We start from the raw sequence: 24,737 nt of genomic DNA on the forward strand, positions 1-24,737 counted from the left end.
ACTAAGGAACGTGATTTCGTTAACAAAACTGAAATGTATTATTATCTGTTTGATGCTCGTAGAATACAAGCTAGAGGAAACAATTACAAAAATTTGACCACTGGAAAGAACAGTGGGTTCGCGATGTGCTGTGATATGCTGAAGCGAGGACTCTGAGTATAAACGTAAAATGTAAAATGTGTTTTCACCTTATAAACGTTTCACAGCTGACTTGGACCTTCAGTACTCTCTGTAACTGAAATACACTGTTGAGCCAAAGAAACTGGTACAGCCGCCTAATATCGTGTAGGGCCCCCGCCAGCACGCAGAAGTGCCGCAACAAGACGTGGGATGCACTCGACTAATGTCTGAAGTAGTGCTAGAGAGAACTGACACCATAAATCCTGCAGGGCTGTCCATAAATCCGTAAGAGTACGAGGGGGTGGAAACCTCTTCTGAACAGCAAGTTGCAAGGCATGCCACATATGTTCAAGCGCAAGTGCTTCAACTCAGAGGGGTATTCCTGGAACCAGTCTGTAGCAATTCTGGACGCGTGGGGTGCCGCATTGTCCTGCTGGCATTGCCCAAGTCTGTCGCAATGCACAATGGATATGATCAGGCAGGATGCTTACGTACGTGTCATCTGTCAGAGTCGCATCCAGACGTAGCAGGGGTCCAAGGCTGGCTCTGAGCACTATGGGACTTAACATCTATGGTCATCAGTCCCCTAGAACTTAGAACTACTTAAACCTAACTAACCTAAGGACATCACACAACACCCAGCCATCACGAGTCAGAGAAAATCCCTCACCCCGCCGGGAATCGAACCCGGGAACCCGGGCGTGGGAAGCGAGAACGCTACCGCACGACCACGAGATGCGGGCAGCAGGGGTCCCACATCACCCCAACTGCACGGCCCCAACACCGTTACAGAGTCTCCATCGGTGTGAACCCTGAAACTTCCTGGTAGATTAAAACTGTGTGCCCGGCCGAGACTCGAACTCGGGACCTTTGCCTTTCGCGGGCAAGTGCTCTACCAACTGAGCTACCGAAGCACGACTCACGCCCGGTACTCACAGCTTTACTTCTGCCAGTACCTCGTCTCCTACCTTCCAAACTTGCCCGCGAAAGGCAAAGGTCCCGAGTTCGAGTCTCGGTCGGGCACACGGTTTTAATCTGCCAGGAAGTTTCATATCAGCGCACACTCCGCTGCAGAGTGAAAATCTCATTCTGGTGTGAACCCTGCTGACACGCAGAGTCCATGGATTCATGGGCCTGGAGGTGTTGCTAGCTGCTGGCCGCGAAAACGCCGATTTGTAAAATTTATCTGACGTCATGAGGTCGGAAAAAACAGAGAAGTTTTTAGAAGAGGTGGGAGTTTCTTAACGTGACACACATTCTTGGCGGGATATTTTGCTGAAGAAGCAGTTACGTCATTGTTGGGCAGAGAGTTTTGCAGCTAAATGGCTAACACGGTCCACAATTAGTTGCAGGTTGCCCATCTAAAAGCTTCCAGGGCGAACAAAAATTACACTCTCGGTGCGTCATATAATTAGTGACCGAATTTAAAAATTTAAAATGCTGTCACAATCTACTCATTAAGAGGTATAATTTTATGTTTATGGGTTAATACAGTAAGACAGTTATAGTTAGAACTGTGTATACGTCCTGAGACGCGTTACTCACCGCACAGAAATACCCAGAATATACTCATCCATTATTTGAGAACAAGAGCACTTTGTGACTTGTAACACATACTTTCAAACCTTTACGAAACTTGTTGCGATTGGGAACCTCCACAAAATGATGAAAGGAAAAAGACTGTCACTTTCTACATTATCGCTGTTCGCGCACTGAAACTGCAACATCAATGATGACGTTTTAATTTATTGCTTCTTCACTCTAACTTTATGCGCAACATATTTTGCAGTTACTATCCACATGTATCAATGAATGTACCTGCAAAATTACGTCATCGTAAACACCACAATTCAGAAACCGTCATAACTCTTTACATGAATGAAGAACTAGTTGTTACTGAAAACGGAATGCAAATTGTCTACACTATACTCATCCAGTGTTTGATAATTAGAGCAGTCAATGACTTCCAATAGTCTTCAAACACAACTTCAAACATTTGTGAACATTGTCTCTTATCTGTTCAGCATAAATATTTAACACATTAACGCATTTGTACAGGAATCAAACGCTTCAGGCTGTGTTGTACATGGGAATTCGATTCTATAAACAATCGGGGGTGGACTTTACTGGTAGTTCCAGTGATCGGCCTCGTGCTGGAATGTCATTTACGTCATGAATTTCTGTGTTGTTCCGCTCCAGTTTAAATACGCATATTGTTGCTGGGATACAACTTATTTTCGTGGGGCTCAAAGATCGCTCAACTTACAGACACGAATGTTGCAATTCTCTTTAAGATTAGTGTTATCTGAAGTCAGCCTTCACAAAAGAGCTTACTCTATAAAAATTTTCTCAGTTTCTCTGATTTTTGTTCTTGGGTCATTTCAGTATTTGAAAAGGCGTTTTATTTGCTGACCACTATCACGAAGTTGCCCGAATCAGTAGCTGGCAGATCAGCGCGTCTGATGGCCATACGGAGGACACGGGTTCGATTCTCGGTACTGCCGGGAATTTTTTTCTTGTTGGTAAGACTCGGCTTCCTGAGACCAGTTCAGCAGTGACTTGATTGAGAATCAGCGGCTCCAGCTCACGAAAACCGCCAAAGGCCGGAAGACTGCTGTGCTGACCCTGCGCCCCTTCGAAACGCATCCAATGACGTCATTGGCGGAGGATGACACGGCGGTCGCTAAATACCGCTGTGGCCGCCAAGACCCGTGGACGAAGTTTTTACTATCAAGGAATAATTAATATGCAATTTGTTTGTATTCTTATGCGTTACAAGTGGGCCTCACTATTTATACAAAATTCCCAAATGTGTTTACCTACAAATTTGTTGAATTTTCTAAAAGTTATTACGATCTTTGTGTAGCTGTGCATAATAAATTTCATGCTAACATGTAATTGCCGGAAATGCTTCAAATGCACAGTTTCAGAAAATGCTTTCGAATTCATTCTGTAATGTGTAAGGCTGCTAGATTAGTTACACAGGATGTTTCTGCGATAATTTACAAACACTCAGCGGATGGTGGAGAAGGTTAAATGTATCAATTTACGTTCAGGGATCCTGATCCGGAAACGGTGAAGTTGAAAGCTACAAGCGAAAATCATTCTGATACTTTTGACAGTGGAATGCATGCGCCGGAACTCTTGTTGCTTAGATTGAAGCGTTGGCAATTTCCAGAGCTGGTAGTGTGGACCAAAAGAAGAAAAAAAATCCAGTTCACATGAGCTCTAAAATGGATACCTTAACAGCTATGAGCACTTGACACTATGAAACACATATATTTCTGCTACATGCTCTTTGGTTTCCATGTTATTCATGATGTAGTATGGACCAAAACAGGAAAATTAAATATGGGCACTAAAGTGCGAACCTAAAAATACCGAGTGATCAAAAAGTTAGTATAAATTTGAAAACTGAATAAATCACGGAATAATGTAGATAGAGAGGTACAAATTGACACACGTGCTTGAAATGACATGGGGTTTTATTAGAACAAAAAAAAAAAAAATACAAAAGTTCAAAAAATGCCCGACAGATGGCACTTCATCTAATCGGAATAGAAATAATTAGCATAACAAAGTAACACAAAGCAAAGATGATGTTCTTTACAGGAAATGCTCAATATGTCCACCATCATTCCTCAACAATAGCTGTAGTCGAGGAATAATGTTGTGAACAGCACTGTAAAGCATGTCTGGAGTTATGGTGTCTTTCAGCATCCCTAGAGATGTCGGTCGATCACGATACACTTGCGACTTCAGGTAACCCCATAGCCAATAATCGCACGGACTGAGGTCTGGGGACCTGGGAGGCCAAGAAAGACGAAAGTGGCGGCTGAGCACACGATCATCACCAAACGCTGCGCGCAAGAGATGTTTCACGCGTCTAGCAATATGGGGTGGAGCGCCATCCTGCATAAACATCGTACGTTCCAGCAGGTGTTTGTCAGCCAGGCTGGGGATGATGCGATTCTGTAAGGCTGGGGATGATGCGATTCTGTAACATATCGGCGTACCTCTCACCCGTCACGGTAGCAGTTACAAAACTAGAATCACGCATTTCCTCGAAGAAAAAAGGTCCGATAACTTTTATTTGTTCTAATAAAACCCCATGTCATTCCAAGCATGTGTGTCAATTTGTACATCTCTATCTACATTATTCCGTGGTTTATTAAGTTTTCAAATTTATACTGACTTTTTGATCACCCAGTAGCTACGAGCAGCTGCTCATTTTCACCACTTTCAAAAGCATCTCTTCTACTGAAACAATGCCCATAGCTCTGATGGTACATGCGTTTTAGACCCCATATTTACTGGACATTTTTTTCTTACTTTTCTCCATACTACCACCTCTGTAAGATGCCTATTCTACAATCTTAGCATCAACAGTAGTGCCGATATATGTATTCCACTGTCAGACACCACAAAGAAGCTCGCGTATAACTTTCCAATCGGTCGATTCCGGATCAGGGTTCCTGAACTGAGATTGATACATTTACCCTTCTCCATTGTCCGCGAAAGTTTGTAACATCATGACGAAATCATCCTGTAAAATAACAACGGACTTTGTCACATCTAATCTAATTTTTACATACAGTGTGTTTCAAAATCTTTGCATGAAACGTCTAGACGTGATAGTCTACCTAATGGAGAATAACTTATATTAAAAGTCAAAATATTAGTTGAAGCTGCCAGGAGGCACTAGGCGATCTTTACTAATTGTTATGACGAGATTGCGTAGGAGGGTCTAACGACTATGCTTACCACCTACCCCAGCAAACTGATAGTGATGTTCAACAAGAAAAAAAAAACATCGATTTTTTTTACGAAGTGTAAACATTTCATTTAACTTGAATTGATAGACTACTGTTGCAGTGTGATTAAATTTGGCCTTATCAAAGTGTCTTTGCGTTGTTGTTTGGTAGTTTTTATCAGCTAGAATTCTCGTAGTGTTCCGGCTTGCAATAGGCGTGGTAGCAGACAAGGCTAGAATTACTTTTCGCGGGCCCACGCGTCCTTGGCAACAGATGTCGCCGCCCAAGACTGGAGCAGGTACTCAGGACTTCCCACAGCGAACAGCAGATGGCCTGCCGAGACTCTCGTAACTGCGGCAGCCTCGCTCGTATTTCAGGAGACCTCCGTACCATATGCTGGGGAGACCACTTTCAGCGTTCGCCATCCACAGTCATTAATTATCCGATACGGTACTGTTAAAGGCACACGCGAGCACCTTTGCAGAAATATAAATTAATTCGCTCCAACAGATGGTCCGTGCTCAAAATAGCTTCCGTCGCAGAAAAAATGCAGGCTGGCTGGTTTTAGGAGTGGGTCTGCAACTGGTCAGTGGGTATATAAAGCGGGGCTTCACTCTGTCTTGCCAGTGTACACCTCCAGTAGCACACCACAACAACAACATGGCTTCTAAGGTGAGTTGCTCCAGTGCCACGAAGAGCGTCCATAGACTGAAAGACAAAAATTTCCAGCTGAACTACATTGTTGGCATATCTAAACCGTTGTATTAACTTCACAGGATACCATTTTTGTTCTGTAAGTGAATGGGAGTCAGAAACATATAGATTTTGTGGACATAATTACATTGAAGTGTTTCAGGGCGATTTAAAACCGAGTGTGACTAAAGATGATCGGTTCGGTCTAGAAATGTCCAACACTATGGAAAGAAATAGGCAACGACCGTGCCGCAGTGGATACACCGGTTCCCGTAAGATCACCGAATTTAAGCGCTGTCGGGCGCGGTCGGCACTTGGGTGGGTGACCATTCAAGTCGCCATACGCTGTTGCCAGTTTTCGGGGTGCACTCAGCCTCGTGATGCCAATTGAGGAGCTACTCGACCGAATAGTAGCGGCTTCGGTCAAGAATACCATCATATCGACCGGGAGAGCGGCGTGCTGACCCCACGCCCCTCCTATCCGTATCCTCCTTGAGGATGACACGGCGGTCGGATGGTCCCAGTAGGCCACAAGTGGCCTGAAGACGGAGTACTATGGAAAGAAATAGTGCCCTATTGTACTTTTGATTACGTAATCATCCTAGTGAATACCTTTGAAACGGACATCTGTAAAGTAACATACTAGACCAAGTGATGGATGTCATTTCGTGGGATAACATCATGAAACTATTTGTCAGATAAGTCTATCTTTCACGGTATTCGGTGATGGACAAATCTCGATTTGCATAATAAATGATACACATAACGACAGAAGCTTGTGTTTCTATGAATACATTGGATCCAGAGTACTGCTTTCAGAATATCAGTTGTTTTAGCGGCAGATCACGAAGAAACAGCAAGAACAACGTATAACAAAGGCAGATGACAGTGTGCCGCGACTTCTTATTGAAGTAACTGAGTGCAATGCAGAAGACACTTTTAATATCTGGTCTCTCTTTTACCTTTTACTAATGGGAGGAACGTACAAAATAGTGTTCGTGTGTGAACGCTTATGTACGAACGGATATCTCAGTGGTTTCCTCCAAGACGATAACTCTCACAACGCTCCGGTAGAAATTAAGTGGATTATTTTCTTCTGGAACAATTCCAGACCAACGACTGGTTAGTTATTTCACTTGATACGTCGAAGCGAGAGCTAAATACAACTTCAGAGGTGAATTGGATAAAATTAAGTCGCTAATAGGAAGCTTGTATTCACCGTTGCTCCACGTGAATGAAAAGGAGGTTCACGGCTTGATTGTTGCCTCTTGAGTGGGTTGTATGTCACGTGTCTACGTACCCATCTAAATCTACATGACTGTTCTGCATTTCACACTCGCGTGCTTGGCAGGGAGAGCATAGAACGCTTTCGCGACTGCTACACCATCGAGTACCACATGGAAATAATGAACGCCTAAATCTCTCCGTGCGAGCTCTGATATACTTTATTACGGACATGTTTTCACATTCGGAAGTGACAGTTGGTCACTGAAATTTTGTGAAAGATGTTGCTGAATCGAAAAACGTCTTTGTTTCAATGACCGCCGCCCCAGCTCACGTATCAAATCCGTGATGGAAAACGAGCTACCCCTCTTTGAACTTTTTCGAAGTCCTCCGTCAATCCTATCTGGTAAGGATGTCACACCGCGCAGCAATACTCCAGAAGACGACGGACAAGCGTATTGTAGGTGTTTGTTTAATGGAGTTATTGATCTGTTAACTGTTCTGCCAACGAAACGCCGTCTTTGGTTCGTCTTCCTAATAACGTTTTGGTTTCTGTGATCTTGCGCGTGACTGTCTCGTGTAAGTGACCGCAATGATTGCGTGTACAGTGTTGTGTCGTAGGTAGTGATTGGTGGGGGGAGGGGGGGGGGGGAGGAGGGGGCGTTTAGGAGAGCGTGAAAACCGGTGGAGGCATATATTCTAACCATCTCTAATAACATATACTGGGCCCCGGACAATAACGCTACCGTACCACTTCATAAATATTGCGGAATGACTCGGAATTTTCTACAAAGCATTACGAAAGAACTGAGGATCGAGAACATTACGGTTGCAAGCGAAATATTAGTGGTGAAAATTTCTTCTCCACCAGGATTTGAAACAGCTACTTCCAAATAGAGCATCACAAGTGTAGTTTGATGATCTGACCTATTGAGCCGGTCGCTTGGTGTAAATCATGGCTATAGTCAATAGTTGTCGTACATGCCCAGCTGCTTTCAACAGTTTCAGCTAAACTCGTATGGATGCAGTGATGAAATATGGGATTAGGACCGCTGTTTTCTTCTGCAGAAGTAAAGCAGTGCATCTGTAAAAGCCTGTACATCAACGCATTCGCTATAAAATCAGAATTTTGCTACGTATCATTTAGTGATTTAGGAAGAAATTTAATAGAACTACCCGACAAAAGCGTTCGGTCACTCAGCATTCCGTTCTCATATACTGTAGGGCAATTTATCGTGGCGTCTGGAGTCCCTAGTTCTGAAACTGCTGTGTTTGGATACTGTAGGCCGGTAGTATTTGGTGTCCGGTCGCCACCAACATTACCAGTCACACAGTGCTGTGCCCATTAGCACAGAAACAGCCACTGCGATTATTGTATTTTATTTCACTGCTGATTTGTAGCAATAAATATTTTACTTAAGTATCCTTAGTGGAAGTGTCACTACGTAAGGCGATTTAAGTTTCAGTTTGAATGCAGGCAATATTAACACGTTCGTTAACTTCGTGGAACAGGGTAAACTCATTCTCTCTTCACCGCTCCTCTGTCACTGACATGCTGTCGAACACGTGCTCGGACTGGAAAAGGATAACGCAGGATTAACCGTATCGCCTTCAGACTAACTATTACAGCATTAGCCTAATCTATGTAGAAAAACCAGCAGGATAGTCAGAAGGGGCTTTGTCCCCACTCTTTCCAAATGTTATTCTGACTCCAACTCAGTCGGCCAAGTTTGCGTGCATTGCAGTAGTAACATGTGATACAAGAATAAAAAAAAAAAAGGTTCAAATGGCTCTGAGCACTATGGGACTTAACGTCTGAGGTCATCAGTCCCCTAGAACTTAGAACTACTTAAACCTAACTGACCTAAGGACATCACACACATCCATGCCCGAGGCAGGATTCGAACCTGCGACCGTAGTAGTCGCGCGGTTCCGGACTGAAGCGCCTACAAGAATCAAATAAATGCCAACATCACTCTGTACCAAATGATATTTGCATTGCATTTCCTCTTTTATGACTGTTCATTATAACAGATAATAGATATCGAACGTTTCAGTAAGCTTTATCTTTCTGTTTCAGTCTTTGTGAGGAAATAGTCACTGCTTAGTTGCAAATAAGTTCACTGGTCCCTTTTTACTTTTTTACATATCTGTTCACTATCTTACCATGAAATATATTAACGAATTTATATAAAAAATTCAGTTCTTCTGCCGTCAACAGTAGGTGCTACTGGAACAATCATATGCTTTTCGAATTGCGACACTGTTGCTCAGTAAGTTCAAGTTATGCGTAGTGTTACGATAGTTCACAGAAAAGTTCTCCAAATATTAATGAGCATACACGTGAAATCATAAACATTCAACAGTTTTAGCACTGCAAAGAATAAGAAACTGATGTAAGTGCATTTGAAAAGTACATTTTTTGTTTCCTTAATTTCAAATTGAGCGATCCTAGCCCAATGCGAACGAAATGAACCCTTTAACAAGAGGCACTCAAACTTGCTAAGGATTTTATGACTTCAGACTCACGTAATGTACGCCGGCGTCTTTTCTCGACTAATTTTGTTGGAGGTCAGTAGAAGAAAACAACAAGCGCTCATTGCGGTTTACCATCTAGCCAGTGTCATGGTGACTACATACACGGCACTTGTTCACATGGACACGTCTATCGAAGTAAATAGGTCATCGTTTTATGGAAGGAAGGAATCATTCTAGCATTTGACTGAAATGGGCCCAAGAAAACTTAAATCAAAAAGGCTGAAGGGGAAGATATTTATAAGTAAAGCCAATTCCAAAAGCTTTCTTCTTCTTCTTCTTCACTTCAAAGTTTAGGCAATATGCCTGTTCAAGCTTCACGTTTTAAAGATAATCTTCTTCTCGGTCTTCTTTTCCCCCTTTCCTGAGGGTTTGTACTTGTTTAGAATGATTGGAATTCTGCTTTCTTCCATACGTTAAAGACGTTGCTTCCATATCTCCCAACATTTTTCCACGTGGTGGTTGAAAGTATAAATTCCTAGTTCTTCCGCATATTCAGATTTGTTATAATATTCTTGGGCAACCTTTGAACGATCTTAAAAATCTCATTTCAGGCGATTGTATTGCGCTTTTGCCATTCTTTTATTCAGTCCAAGATCCACTGCCGTAGAGCCAGACAGACAGGTACAGCTATTTTTTTGCAAAATTTTAATTTTGTGTCTTTCCTCGTCTTGTTCTTTAATGTTTTGTTTGTAGTTCCACATATGTGATGAAATTTTTTGATTTTATTATTTTCATCATTATCGTTATTTAAGCTGATATTGCATCCTAAACATCTGGAATTGAAGACTTGTTGTAGTAATAATTTCGTGTGGCTCAAAGGCCTGGTGCAAGTCTTTTAATTGGTTGCTACTTCGGCGACTACCATTTCGCTAACCTACCCCAGTTATCCAATCGGGGAAAGGCGACCTGCAGTTTGACGTGAAATCCGAACAACATGTCGTTTTTGGCGACTCGTGACATAGTTCAGACCGCTAGATCACCAGAGCCGATATTTGTTTCCTTTCCTTTCCTTCGGTAGCAGTTTTTGATCGGAGTGGGTTTTTCCATTTGATTCATAAGTTTATTTTTAGTTGTGGATGTTTTCAAATTGTAGAAAATTCTACCGAATTCATATAATCTATATATGCAATGTCTTCAGTTTGTTTGTATAACTTTAATAATAATTACGTACTGAAAATGAAGTATTGATTACATTTCTATTTTTTTGTAAGTCAGCTTGAAGTTGTACACGATTGTTTGATGGTTGGTTGCTGGGAGGGGACGAAACAGCGAGTCATCGGTCCCATCGGATTAGGGAAGGATGGGGAAGGAAGTGGGCTGTGCCATTTCAGAGGAACCATCCCGGCATTTGCCCGAAGTGATTTAGAGAAATCACGAAAAACCTTACTTAGGATGGCCGGACGGGGTTTTGAACCGTCGTCCTCCAGAATGCGAGTCCAGTATGTTAACCACTGCGCCACCTCGCCCGGTCAGTTGTACACGAAAGATCATAAATACCAACAGAACGAGACATAAGCTTAAATGGCACAATGTTTTTTTAAACTCTTATCATGTCGTGAGAGATGCCTCTAATGACCAGCTTCGACGACTGAGTCGCAAAAGACCCTGAATGTTCCTTGAGAATTCAGAATAGCTTCGCGTATGTTCGGTCGAATGCGCATTTAAGAAGGCCCGGTCGATATGTTACAGAGAAGGTGACCTTCAGATGTAACAAAACTGGCCTGTGTAGCCCGTGGCAGGGGACCAGCTTCCAGTAGCGACACACACACACACACACACACACACACACACACACACGCCCAGGTAGACACGGCAGCTTTCACCGGCGCGGTAACTCAAGGGGCAGTGACGCGGCAGCCGGCTGGCGGGCTATTATCTAACGCAAAAACAATTCCCGGCCGCCCAAACTGGGTCACACACACACACACACACACACACACACACACAGACACTCGCCCGCTGGCTCTGCGCTCCCACACAGTGCCAGCTCGGCCCGAAGGCCTTGGCTGGCAGGCGGGCCCGCGGTTACGCGAGCGGCCAGCGCCTCGCCAGAGCGGGCAGCCAAGTGCCCGCGCCCGGAGCCGGTGCATCGCCAAGTGCGGCGCGCTCCGCTGCACACAGCACGCCCCGCTGACGCCTTCCGCATCGTTTACACTCGCCAAGCGCTTTATGGCAACTCTGCCACTGCTCAAACGGCCCACGTAGCTCGTAGCACGAACTAAACTACACACATTATCTGATCAAAACTACCCGGACATCCATTAGCGGACATTAATACTAGGCGTGTCCACCCTTCGCCATTATAACGGCTTGAACTGTGCTGAAGACACATTCAATGAGGTGTCTGAATGTCTGTGCAGAAATGGTAATCCACTGTTGCTCAAGAACCGGCGCCAGAGACGGTGTAGTGTGTAGTCGATGTTTTAATTCACCCATTGGGTTTAGGTCCGGAATCAGGACAGATCAGCCCAAAAAAAAGGCTCTGAGCACTATGGAACTTAACTTCTGAGGTCATCAGTCCCCTAGAACTTAGAACTACTTAAACCTAACTAACCTAAGGACATCACACACATCCATGACCGAGGCAGGATTCGAACCTGCGACCGTAGTGGTCGCGCGGTTCCAGACTGTAGCGCCTAGAACCGCTCGGCCACTCCGGCCGGCCCAGATCAGCCCATTTCAGGAATGTACTGTCCACAGAAAACTGACTCACAAATGCTTTTTTGTGACAAGTTGCATTATCACGCTGATAGAAAGAGTCGGCATCGCCGAACTGTTGCTCTACTGTACGCAGTACACAATGCTGTAATGTGTTCGTATCCTTCCGCATTTAGCGATTTCTCATGCGCAGTGAGATAACCACAACCTAACCACAAAGAACATCCACATACTATGACACCACATCCTCCATATTTAAAAAAGAAAAAAAAGTTGTCAGCATTCTGACTGTGCACATACAGCCATCTCACCACAGGAAATGTTATATTACAATATTTTTGGAAGTTATGATAGACATTAGTTTACGCCGTGGACTGGTACGACGTTACATAGGCTTAACAAAGGACTGCTTGGACATAAAACAAGTTTTACAGTCAGATTGTGCTAAAACGAGTAAACGAGACGAAAATGTAACACAAGACACACAGTGCTATAAAAATCATACTGGTAACACAATAACAAATGATGTTATGTTATGTTACGTTAACCAGGGACCTAGAAACGACGGAGAGGCTCTGTCCCCGCTGCAGCCGCAGTGGTCCACTTCACCCCTCCGCCGCCCCACACCGAACCCAGGGTTATTGTGTGGTTCGGCCCCAGGTGGACCCCCCCCCCCGCCCCCCCCTCCCCCCCAGGGCACGTCTCACACCAGACGAGTGTAACCCATATGTTTGTGTGGTAGAGTAATGGTAGTATACGCGTACGTAGAGAACTTGTTTGCGCAGCAATCGCCGACATAGTGCAGCTGAGGCGGAATAAGGGGAACCAGCCCGCATTTGCCGAGGCAGATGGAAAACCGCCTAAAAACCATCCACAGACTAGCCGGTTCACCGGACCTCAACACAAATCCGCCGGGCGGACGTGCCGGAGACCGGCGCTCCTTTCCGCCTGGAAAGTCGTGCGTTAGACCGCACGGCCAACCGGGCGGGCGTAATAAATGATAAGTCGCCGTTGGTACATGTGTGGGACAGTCCCAACTCAGTCCATGTTAATGGCTATACACGCTATTTCAGCTGCTCATATCACAGGATGTGATGCACCCGGCGATGCCTTCAAATACCACGTGCAACATTTACATATTCTCTCGCTCACTACGTGCAAACTATTAGTCCTACGGAAATATGACCAATTCTCTTGGGGTTGACGTATATAAATCACGAGTGTTCAGAGGAACTGAAATTACTGAATGACGATGGAAGTTCCACGAATTTTCAAAATCAGATGTTGTTGAGGCCAGAGGAGCCTTTTTTTTAAATACGAGGGTTGGAACTTAAATAGTGGCAACTATTTATTCACAACCTATAAAAAAAGAGTTACCTGTTTTCACCTGTCACTGTCCTTCAAAGTAGTCACCATCGTTGTGTAGAACCCGTTGCCAGCGATGTGGAAGGCGTAGTATACCGTTAGCAGAGCATGTTCTGTTGATGGTGCGAATGGAGAGTTCTGCAGCCTGTCTAATCTCTGGAACAGTTCTGAAGGGAATGCCACGAAGTGGCTCCTTCTTCTTCGGAATCAAATCAAAGTCACAAGGACTTAAGTCCGGGGAGTATGGTGGATGGTACAGTACTTCCCAGTCCAATCGACCGAACGGAGCAGCCACAGCTTGCGCTGTATGCGCCCGCGCATTGTCGTGCAAAACGATGGGTGGGTTGCGCGGAAAGTGTCCCCGCTTCTTCCGGAAAGGTGGTCGCAGGTAATGCTCCAAAAACGAACAGTAATACTGTGCATTGAATTTCTGCCGTGGAGGAACGTAATGCATTAGGATAACGCCATCACAGTCGTATACGAGAATCACCATAACTTTCACCATACTGGGACTCTAACGCACTTTCGACTTTCACGGCGACCCATAATGACGCCATTTGCTGCATTGGCGTTACAGTTCTGGCCCGCACGATGTGGCCCATGTCTCATCCAGTGTTACGATACGGCGTAAAAATGCCTCTCCTACGCGCTCATAGCGCTCCAAGTGGGTCTGAGCAGCGTCGTAACGCATCTATTTCTGCATTTCCGTTAGGTCATGCGGAACCCATCGTGATGCAAATTTTCGCATGCCCATGCGTTCCTTCAGGATGCGAAGCACAGTCGTATGCGCTAATCCGGTTTCGTTGGCGAGCTCATGAATCGTATGGCGTCGATCAGTGTCCACTAACGCGGCAACAGCATGCACTTCTTCTTCAGAGACGCTAGGCGACCTGCCCGATGCATGTCAGCCACAGTTTGCCGACCTTCGTTGCAGGCTTTTACCCAGCGTGCCACTGTTCTGTACGGCAATGCCGATTCCCCGCACGCCTCTTGAAGACCTTGATGACACTGTCGTGCTGTACGACCTCTGGCACATTCAGTCTTGATCCAACTCCGTTGTTCCTGTTTCGAAAACGTAGTGACACCGTTGCGTTAGACCTCTCGCTCACGAGTGACTGTGTTTTCCTCTATTGTGCGCACGCCGGTGACGTGGGACGGGCGAGTCCATTTGCTCGGAGATGAGGTAAGTATGTCAACATCGTGTGCTATCAGCGACAATAGTAGATTCCATTGAATAGTGCCTCCACAGACGTGTTGCCAGTATTTAAGTTCCAACCTACGTATAACCGATCAGCCGTGGGAGAGCGGCCACTGACGACTTTTATTTTCTTCCTGGAACAAATGCCATCGCATGGATGGACACTCCCGAAGCGCTTTATGAGCACCCAAACCATTATCAAATTAATAACTGCTGTAAATGCTTTTCTTGGGGTTAACGAGCTGGAAGGACATCCTCAGTAGCGAACATCGCCAAGATAGCATGTTTACAGTGATATCCAGTCTAGGTGTGATGCTCCTTGCATCACCGAAACCTCTTCTTTGCGCTCAAAAGCCATACACAATGTTTTGAAATTACAGCTATTTCTTGAAGTCTTCATTTGAACAGTGCTGTTTGCATTGTCCTGTAGACTCTGTGCTCTTTAAACGCATAATATGATCAGTAATCATTTTCGTGGTACTGTGGTACTGTAGTAGTGTTCTTATCAGACCTATAACTGCCTTGCCTACCTCCTTATACCACCAGTAAGGTTAGCTTTTCTTCCACTATTATATTTAGCAGGCGAAATTTACCCATGAATTCTGTATACTACCAGAAAACAAAATACAGTAGCTCCAGATAATCGTTGTTGGTTTGCACTGTTGTCACGGGACCAACATCGGTCTGCAGTATATCTCAACCACAATGTCCACTGCCACTAGCGAAGAACTGGCAACTAAAAAAACTTCCAAATTCTCATACGTTACAGCACAAAGAGAACTTTCATTGCGACGCAGATTAATCACAAACCAATACTCATACCTCTGTGTTCATACTATTGTCTAATCCTTCTACTCCTGCGTAAGTTTGAGCCCGCGTAAAGAAGTGTCTATAAATCATAAAGCAAAAAGCTGCTGTCCAGTTTTAAGAAAAGAGAAACCTAAATACGACCGGAATGTTTCAAAGTGAGGGCTGCCCAAGGGCGACGTAACCTGTCCACTTCTTTTCTTTTTACTTATCAGTGCTTACCACTGAACTAAAACAGGAACTAAAAGACTCTATTGTGGTACATTTCTTTTATTCTGCAGTATCGCAGTGAAGCATTCAATCGCATATGCCATATCACAGCTCTTTGTTCACTTTCTATTTATGTTTTCAAGTCAGTAACTTATTCATTTCAAAACGGAATACTTAGGGTTCAGATAATATCAGGAAACCTGAAAACTCAAGTAAACAAAGCACAAACAGTCAACATGTCTTCGTTTCTTGGATGACTCTTCGAAACGCCTGCATTTAGGCAAATTATTAAATGAGAAATATTTCACAATATATTTTAATGAGAGATCCACTGAATTTACGGCTTGCACTCCTATTAGCTTCATTTCAATCCGTTGCAAATTCTAGACATAGTATTTTGAACATCTCTGAACTCACAAGTAAAATCAAGCATTTTTATTTTTACATACGTAAAAATGAAGTGAATTATTAATTTCAAAATGTTTCTGAACTGTTTGGAAGATACTCGATTTTCCCCATCATTCCTCGCTTTTGTATTGTATCAGTTATCCCCGTCAGAATAACGGTGCTCATGGCTATTTTCTTCGACGTTCCTCTAAAGGCTGGGTGGGGGGAGAGGTGACGTAAAAGGAGAGCGATCGGTCAACGAACTGTTTGTTAGCTGCGTGACGAAATAATCTTCAGTGAACAGTTATTAATTCCAACATCAATTTATAATTCTGGTACAGGGATACTCATAGTCCTACTAGTAGCCGGCTGGTGTGGCCGAGCGTTTCTAGGCACTGCAGTCTGGCACCGCGCGAACGCTACGGTCGCAGGTTCGAATCCTGCCTCAGGCATGGATGTGTGTGATGTCCTTAGGTTCGTTAGGTTTAAGTAGCTCTAAGTTCTAGGGGACTGATGACCTCAGATGTTAAGTCCCATAGTGCTCAGAGTCATTTGAACCATTTGAGCCTTCTAGTACTTGTGACCGCAAGTAAAATCGTCGAATACCGTCGCCGTTTGGTTTCCAGTTGCTTACGCCGGAGATTGTTGGTATTGGTAACAATACGTCCTTTAATTAACTCTAATGTTGATTGCAACTGTAATCACTCGATAAGCCAAATAGGTGAGACAAGTTTTACATGGCGTTCCACAGGCTATGAAAAAATGGTGGATAGCTGCTCTCGTGGGTAATATTAGCGTACTCCATATCTCTTACGTTAATAATCCTACTACGTCCGAGCACTATAATACAAACGATTTCTTGTTGTTAGAATACAGTGACATTTCGATAGTCTTCGGGGATGGGTAGGATCTACCCAGAAAGGATGAAAATTAGGATTAAACTTCGCGTCCACTACAAGGTCATTATAGACGGACCACAAAATCAGATCGTAAAGGGTGGAGAAGAAAATCGATTATGATTCCTAAGATAATTCATTCGTTTAAGAAGAAGACATTCTGGATTTGAGACCAAAAAGAGTGGTCCGCGCATAGAGTCCCGAGGAGAGTCATTCAGAATCTGAGACCTTAACTTTTCCCGGCGAATCGAATGTTTAAATAACTTACGGGTTTGCTGCCGGGTGACGTCGTCGAACACCACCGATATTTCTACAGAAGCACACCCTGCCATTCTCAAGGCACAAATGCAAGGAGGAAAAATGTGTAAGCAAATTTAATACCTCGGTTCACAGAGGAGAAACAAGGAAGACACCACATACAGAACAAGTGTCAACACAACCAAAGATAACCACCTTCAGAAATATCGATAGTATTAATCAACAGGTGAGGTAGCACTAATTCTGTCCCTGTGTTTTTTGATGAGAGACAGAGCCGGATTCCAAGCAGCATTTAAACAATATATTGGTCAGACAATCAGGACTGTGGAAGGCCGGTGTATTGAACATAAGCGTCACACACGCTTACAACAGCCGAGCAAATGCGCTATTGCAGAACATTGCCCTGACACCGGTCATCCTATGGAATACAACAACACGGAGATTCTGGCTTGCACATCCAGCTATTGGGATAGTGTTACTAAGGAAGCTGTTGAAATCAAGCAACCTTATTAACAGAGATGGTGGATTTTGTTTAAATGTTGCTTGGAATCCGGCTCTGTCTCTCATCAAAAAACACAGGGACAGAATTAGTGCTACCTCACCTGCTGATTAATAGTAACTATCGATATTTCTGATGGTGGTTATCTTTGGTTGTGTTGACACTTGTTCTGTGTGTGGTGTCTTCCTTGTTTCTCCTCTGTGAACCGAGGTATTAAATTTGCTCGCACGTTTTTCCTCCTTGCATTCGTGCCTTGAGAATGGCAGGGTGTGCTCCTGTCGAAATATCGGCGGTGTTCGACGACGTCACCCGGCAGCAAACCCGTAAGTCATTTGAACATTAAGAATCTCTCTATTTTGTTCTGGAGTCGGCAGTAGCTTATGGGAGACGTGTCTGAGGTGTAGGGGACTAAGTGAGCCTGGCCTGTCCGCTTGCAGCTGATCGTCCTCGCCGCCGTGGTGTGTGCCGCTGCCGCGCAGCTGGTGGTGCCACGCGCGCCGATTGCCACACCTCTGGCAGCCGCCATCGCCGCCGGCGAGTACGACCCGCACCCGCAGTACACGTACGGCTACAGCGTGCAGGACGCCATCACCGGAGACGCCAAGAGCCAGCAGGAGTCCCGCGACGGCGACGTCGTCCAGGGCAGCTACAGCCTGGTCGAGCCCGACGGCTCCGTCCGCATCGTCGAGTACGTCGCCGACCCCGTCAACGGCTTCAATGCCGTCGTCCGCAAGGAGGCCGCAGTCGCTCCCGCCCCCGTCCTCCGCGCGGCGCCCGTCTACGCTGCCCCAGGCGTTGCCAGGACGATCATCGCTTGAGACGGCCCGGACTCGCCATCACGGAAGAACATACAGCTTAGCGAAACACCTTCTGCACATTCTGTGAATGTACGCGAATAAACGGCACTGACTTGGTTCACTCAGTAACTTTTTTCTGTTCTGCTTTTGTTATGTTTCCCGCAGTCTCCAACTTCTCGGTATGTAATTACAATATGCTGTTTAGTTGCCTGAAGAGGACTGCTGCAAAGACGATCGAAACGTCGGTTTTATGGTTGTCTTGGTACTGAAGGATTCCGTGCGCAATATTGACACAGAATCAAATAATGCAGTTCAAGGGCTTTAGAAAAAAAAATTGACGCTAAATCACGAGTCTTAGTTTTTGCGATTTCTAACACACAGTTCAACAAAAACTGACATTTTGATTACACATAATGGGCACATGATTAGTGAGACTGAACAGGTGAAACCCCTAGGCTTTCAGATAGATAGTAAGCTGAACTTCTGCCAGTACCTCGTCTCCTACCTTCCCAACTTTACAGAAGCTCTCCTGCGAACCTTGCAGGACTAGCACTCCTGAAAGAAAGGATATTGCGGAGACATGGCTCAGCCACAGCCTGGGGGATTTTTCCAGAATGAGATTTTCGCTCTGCAGCGGAGTGTGCACTGATATGAAACTTCCTGGCAGATTAAGGCAAAGGTTCCGAGCTCGAGTCTCGGTCCGGCACACAGTTTTAATCTGCCAGGAAGTTTCATATCAGCGCACACTCCGCTGCAGAGTGAAAATCTCATTCAAGAGATAGTAAGCTGTCGTGAAAGGTCCATGTTCAGGATCTTGTTCAAAATGTAAATGCTGTTTTACTTACCATTAGAACATATCTTAAATAAGTGACAGTTCTACAGGAAAAGTATTCTACTTAGCTTGCTTTCATTCGCTTACGACATAAGGTATTATTTTTTGGGTAACTCTTATGATTCAAAAATGATATTTCTGGCTGAGAAACGGGTGGTTCGAGCAGTGTGCGGTGTAAGTTCGCAAACCTCTTGGCGACCCCTATTCAGTAGTCTGGGAATTCACACAATGGCGCCTCAATACATATTTTCCTTAATGTCGTTTGCCATTAGCAATATCAGCTTATTCTCAAGAGTTAGCGGCATTCACTCAGTTATTATTAGGCAGAAATCCACTCTGCATTTCGAACGTATCTCCCTCACTCTTGGGCAGAAAGGCGTACAGTATTCTGCTGCATCCATTTACAGCAACCAAGAATTGAAAAATCTTAGCAGTAATCCACGCACGTTCACAAACTGAAGACTTTCTTTATGCCTTACTCTTCCTATTCTGCCGAGGAACTCCGGGAAAAAATTAAGCTAATTCCTGTGTTACATTGTTAATTACATCTATTTAAATTTAAGGTTTTTCGTCTGCATAGTATTCATGTACGTTCTGTTTTATCTATTATTATTCTTCTTGTATAATTTGATGTTCCGACTTGTTCCATGACCACGGTGACGTACATATCAGTTTAGTCCTACAGAACATGACATATAAAATAAAAAATAAAATATGGTGATGATGAGTCCCATCACCAAAAATGATTTTATTCGAGTTGAAACTGGGCATGGAGGCCTACACACTTATATCGTATTCACAGTAGTTTGCACTATCGAGGAGAGCGTATATTAACGTAGCATTTTATCCATAAGACGTATACTGTGGGAACTGGACTATTTTTTGCCATCAACGCCATTGAAAATCTTCATCGAACGCACAGGAAATGAACAGAGCGTGGTGGCTTTGAGGTTAAGATGCTGGACTGTTATTTTGAAGATTTTAAATCCACATCCTAGTCTGATCGTACTCATTCATATTTTATATGACAGGCACCACAGAGGGTCATTATACACACATCAAAAAAAGTTTTGCATCACCTCGGTTCCGAGAGTTCCGGAACTGAAAATTGGAATAGAGATCAACGTAAATATTGCTCATGAAAACAACACATTGCATGTTGTACCACCATACAGCGAGACCTTCAGAGGAGGTGGTCCAGATTGCTGCACACACCGGTACATCTAATACCCAGTAGCACGTCCTCTTGCATTGATGAATGCCTGTATTCCTCGTGGTATACTTCCAGAAGTTCATCAACACACTTTTGGTCCAGATTGTCCCACTCCTCAACGGCGATTCTTCATAGATCCCTCCGAGTGTTTGGTGGGTCCCGTTGTCCATAAACATCCCTTTTCAATATATCCCAGGTATGTTCGATAGGGTTTATGTCTGGAGAACACGCTGGCCACTCTAGTCGAGCGATGTCATTATCCTGAAGGAAGTCATTCACAAGAAGTACGCGATGGGGACGCGAATTGTCGTTCGTGAAGACGAATGCCTCACCAATACGCTGCTCTATCGGTCGGAGGATGACATTCACGTATCGTACTGCCATTACGGCGCCTTCCATGGCCACCAGCGGCGTACGTCGGCCCCACATAATGCTACCCCAAAACAGCAGGGAACCTCCAACTTGCTGCACTCGCTGGACAGTGTGTCTAAGGAGTTTACCCTAACCGGTTTGCCTCCAAACACGTCTCCGAAGATTGTCTGGTTGAAGGCATATGTGACACTCATCGGTGAAGAGAACGTGATGCCAAATGTCGTGGCTGCAAAGATGGACCTCGTCATGGACGACGGGAGTGAAGTTGCGCGTCATGCAGCCTAATGCGCACAGTTTGAGTCGTAACATGGCGTCCTGTGGCTGCACGAAAAGCATTGTTCAACATGGTGGCGATGCTGTCAGTGTTCCTCCGAGCCATAATCCATAGGTAGCGGTCATCCACTGCACTAGCAGCCCTTGGGCGGCCTGAGCGAGGCATGTCATTGACAGTTCCTATCTTTCTGTATCTCCTCCATGTCCGAACAAGATCGCTTTCGTTCACTCCGAGACGCCTGGACATTTCCCTTGTTGAGAGCCCTTCCTGGCACAAACTAACAATGCGGACGCGATCGAACCACGTTATTGATCGTTTAGGCATGGTTGAACTGCAGACAACACTAGCCGTGTACCTCCTTCCTGGTGGAATGATAGGAACTGATCGACTGTCAGATCCCCTCCGTATAATAGGCGCTGCTCACCCATGGTTTGGGCGCGTTTGGTGGCAACTCTAAACAGTCAAAGGGACTGTGTCTGTGATACAATATCCACAGTCAACTTCTATCTTCGGGAGTTCTGGGAATCGTGGTGATGCAAAACTTTTTTGATGTGTGTACGTATTAGTTAAGAATTTTGTCGATTCTTTTCAAATTAGTTGTCCCTCTTTAATGGTCTCGACGTCAATCAGATACTTAAGTCTCAAAGTTATAATTCGCATCCTCAGCAACAGCAAGATTGAGAATAGTATTTACCCTCTATTATTTTCCATCTACACTAATTAGCACTTTTATTATTCAAGGATTTTTAAAGGGGTTGGTAGCTGAAATGTTATCAAATAACGTAACTAATGCTATGCAGTGATATTATGGTAGTGAGACTGTCAGTTCATAGCTATCAGATTAACCTTCTTGCAGTTGCCGTTTACTGGTGCGGCTCACTCTCCCCCTCCCTGAATTCCGCCTCTCCCTCACCTATCTTCCTCCCCTGCCCTTTTTTGGTAGTGTCAGCCTACCCACACACAAATGAAGCATTTTCTTGTAGAAGATAAACATTTCAGTTCCAAAATACACTATGTGATCAAAACTATCCGGACACCCTCAAAAACATACGTTTTTCATATTAGGTGCGTTGTGCTGCCACCTGCTGGCCGGTACTCCATATCAGCGACCTCAGTAGTCATTAGACATCGTGAGAGAGCAGAATAGGGCGCTCCGCGGAACTCACGGACTTCGAACGTGGTCATGTGGTTGGATGTCCCTTGTGTCATACGTCTGTACGCGAGATTTCCACATTCCTAAACATCCCTAGGTCCACTGTTTCCGATGTGATAGTGAAATGAGAACGTGAAGGGACACGTACAGCATAAAAGCGTACAGGTTGACCTCGTGTGTTGACTGACGGAGGCTGCCGACAGTTGAAGAGGGTCGTAATACGTGATAGGCAGACATCTATCCAGACCATCACACAGGAATTCCAAACTGCATCAGGATCCACTGCAAATACTATGATAGGCGGGAGGTGAGAAAACTTGGATTTCATGGTCGAGCTGCTGCTCATAAGCCACACATCTTGCTGGTAAATGCCAAACGACGCCTCGCTTGCTGTAAGGAGCGTAAACATCGGACGATTAAACAGTGGGAAAACGTTGTGTGGAGTGACGAACCGCGGTACACAATGTGGCGATCCGATGGCAGGGTGTGGGTATTGCGAATGCCCGGTGAACGTCATCTGTCAGTGCGTGTAGTGCCAACAGTAAAATTCGGAGGCGGTTGTGTTATGGTGTGGTCGTGCTTTTCATGGAGGGAGCTTGCACGCCTCGTTGTTTTGCGTAGCACTATCACAGCAGAGGCTTACACTGATGTTTTAAGCACCTTCTTGCTTCTCACTCTTGGAAAGCAATTCTGGGATGGCTATTGCATCTTTCAACAAGATCAAGCGGCTGTTCATAATGCACGGCCTGCGGCGGAGTGGTTACAAGACAATAACATCCCTGCAATGGACTAGCCTGCACAGAGTCCTGACCTGAATCCTATAGAACACCTTTGGGATGCCGGCCGTGGTGGCCGAGCGGTTCTAGGCGCTACAGTCTGGAACCACGCGACCGCTACGGTCGCAGGTTCGAATCCTGCCTCGGGCATGGATGTGTGTGATGTCCTTAGGTTAGTTAGGTTTAAGTAGTTCTAGGTTCCAGGGGACTGATGACCTCAGAAGTTAAGTCCCATAGTGCTCAGAGCCATTTGAACCTTTGGGATGTTTTGGAACGACGACTTCGTGCCAGGCCTCACCGACCGACATCGATACCTCTCCTCAGGTCAGCACTCCGTGAAGAATTGGATGCTATTCCCCAAGAAACCTTCCAGCACCTGATTGAACGTATTCCTGCTGGAGTGGAAGCTATCATCAAGGCTGAGGTTGGCCCAACACCGTATTGAATTCCAGCATTACCGATGGAGGGTGCCACAAACTCGTAAGTCATTTTCAGCCAGTTGTTCCGATACTTTTGATCACGTAGTGCATAGTATGTAACATAACTTTGAACCTTTATCATATTATCGACAGAAAATTAATAAGTAGTAGACATATGTGGAACAAGATATCTAGGAGAACGTGGAAAGCGACACGAATGGGATGTTATAGTTGCGCCAGTTTTTCTGCATAGCTCCGAGACATCCTAGTAAGATTCGTAACTTGAAAACAAGATTTTTGAGATCTGAGAAAGCCTACACGTGACTCGATACTTTTAAAATGACAACGTATGGAGAGAACTGATTATTTAAAAACAGAAGGAAGAATCAATGAAAGTAAAGAAAGATGGTCATCGCGTACCACTGTTCATCTGTGACACTGACACTAACAATGTGTTACCAGCAGGGCTAATCATAACTTTTTAGGGTATCTTACTGCCGAGCTAGGTGTACTGTGTCCTGTCACAGAGAAAATTGGTTTCTCAAAACCATAGGTTTTGGCGACATGTAATAAGGGTAGAAAAACCCACAGCATCAAATTCGAAACTGATTACAATCGACGGTCTAGATTTGTGATGACACATGCGGTATATACTTTGAATGGAATCCTGATGCAGCACGGATCGTTGCTCAGTTTAAAATGTATTTCCAGTAAGAATCTAAAATTTATTTGAAGCACTTGACAACATTTTTGAGGACACATTACGTAAGTAATAAGGCACAGGATATCAAGAGAGACATGTGGCGTCTAACAGAACACCCTGATGCCTTCTTGTTCCGTAGAGCTATAATTGTGTACATAAGAGATCTGGTGGCTAATGAAAGAACCTCCGAGAAGCTGTACGTAGTTTGTTGCAACATATGAAGTTGGAACGCCAGAAATCTGTAGCGAAATCCAGGAAGATCTCCACATCATCGAATATTGGTTGATGAAGGGCTGACAGAAGACCATCAATAAAAACAAATAGGCTCAAAGGATCATTCTTGTTCAATTACCCAACTGGCAAAAAGCCACTGGAAACAATAACCACGGTAATATATGTGGGAGCATGTGTACGGAGCGACCTAAATTGTAACGCCCAGCCGGCGGGAGTGGCCGTGCGGTTATAGGCGCTACAGTCTGGAACCGAGCAACCGCTACGGTCGCAGGTTCGAATTCTGCCTCGGACATGGATGTGTGTGATGTCCTTAGGTTAGTTAGGTTTAAGTAGTTCTAGGTTCCAGGGGACTGATGA

The 24,737-nt window shown here is 44.7% G+C and overlaps 1 protein-coding gene and 1 non-coding gene across 2 annotated transcripts; one reads left to right on the forward strand and one right to left on the reverse strand.

The window, feature by feature from the left end:
- Positions 1 to 960: 960 nt before the first annotated feature.
- On the reverse strand, positions 961 to 1,035 carry Trnas-cga. Its single transcript has one exon. It is a non-coding gene; the product is annotated as a tRNA-Ser (tRNA).
- A 4,373-nt stretch (positions 1,036 to 5,408) lies between these two features.
- Positions 5,409 to 18,533, forward strand: LOC124595571 (cuticle protein 19.8-like). Its single transcript, XM_047134357.1, has 2 exons — positions 5,409 to 5,546; positions 18,045 to 18,533. Exons 1-2 carry the CDS (start codon positions 5,535 to 5,537, stop codon positions 18,423 to 18,425), a joined length of 393 nt encoding a protein of 130 aa, XP_046990313.1. The 5' UTR covers positions 5,409 to 5,534; the 3' UTR covers positions 18,426 to 18,533.
- The last annotated feature ends 6,204 nt before the right edge of the window (positions 18,534 to 24,737 follow it).

This window comes from Schistocerca americana, chromosome 2 (assembly GCF_021461395.2).
Source record: "Schistocerca americana isolate TAMUIC-IGC-003095 chromosome 2, iqSchAmer2.1, whole genome shotgun sequence".
Lineage (NCBI taxonomy): Eukaryota > Metazoa > Arthropoda > Insecta > Orthoptera > Acrididae > Schistocerca > Schistocerca americana.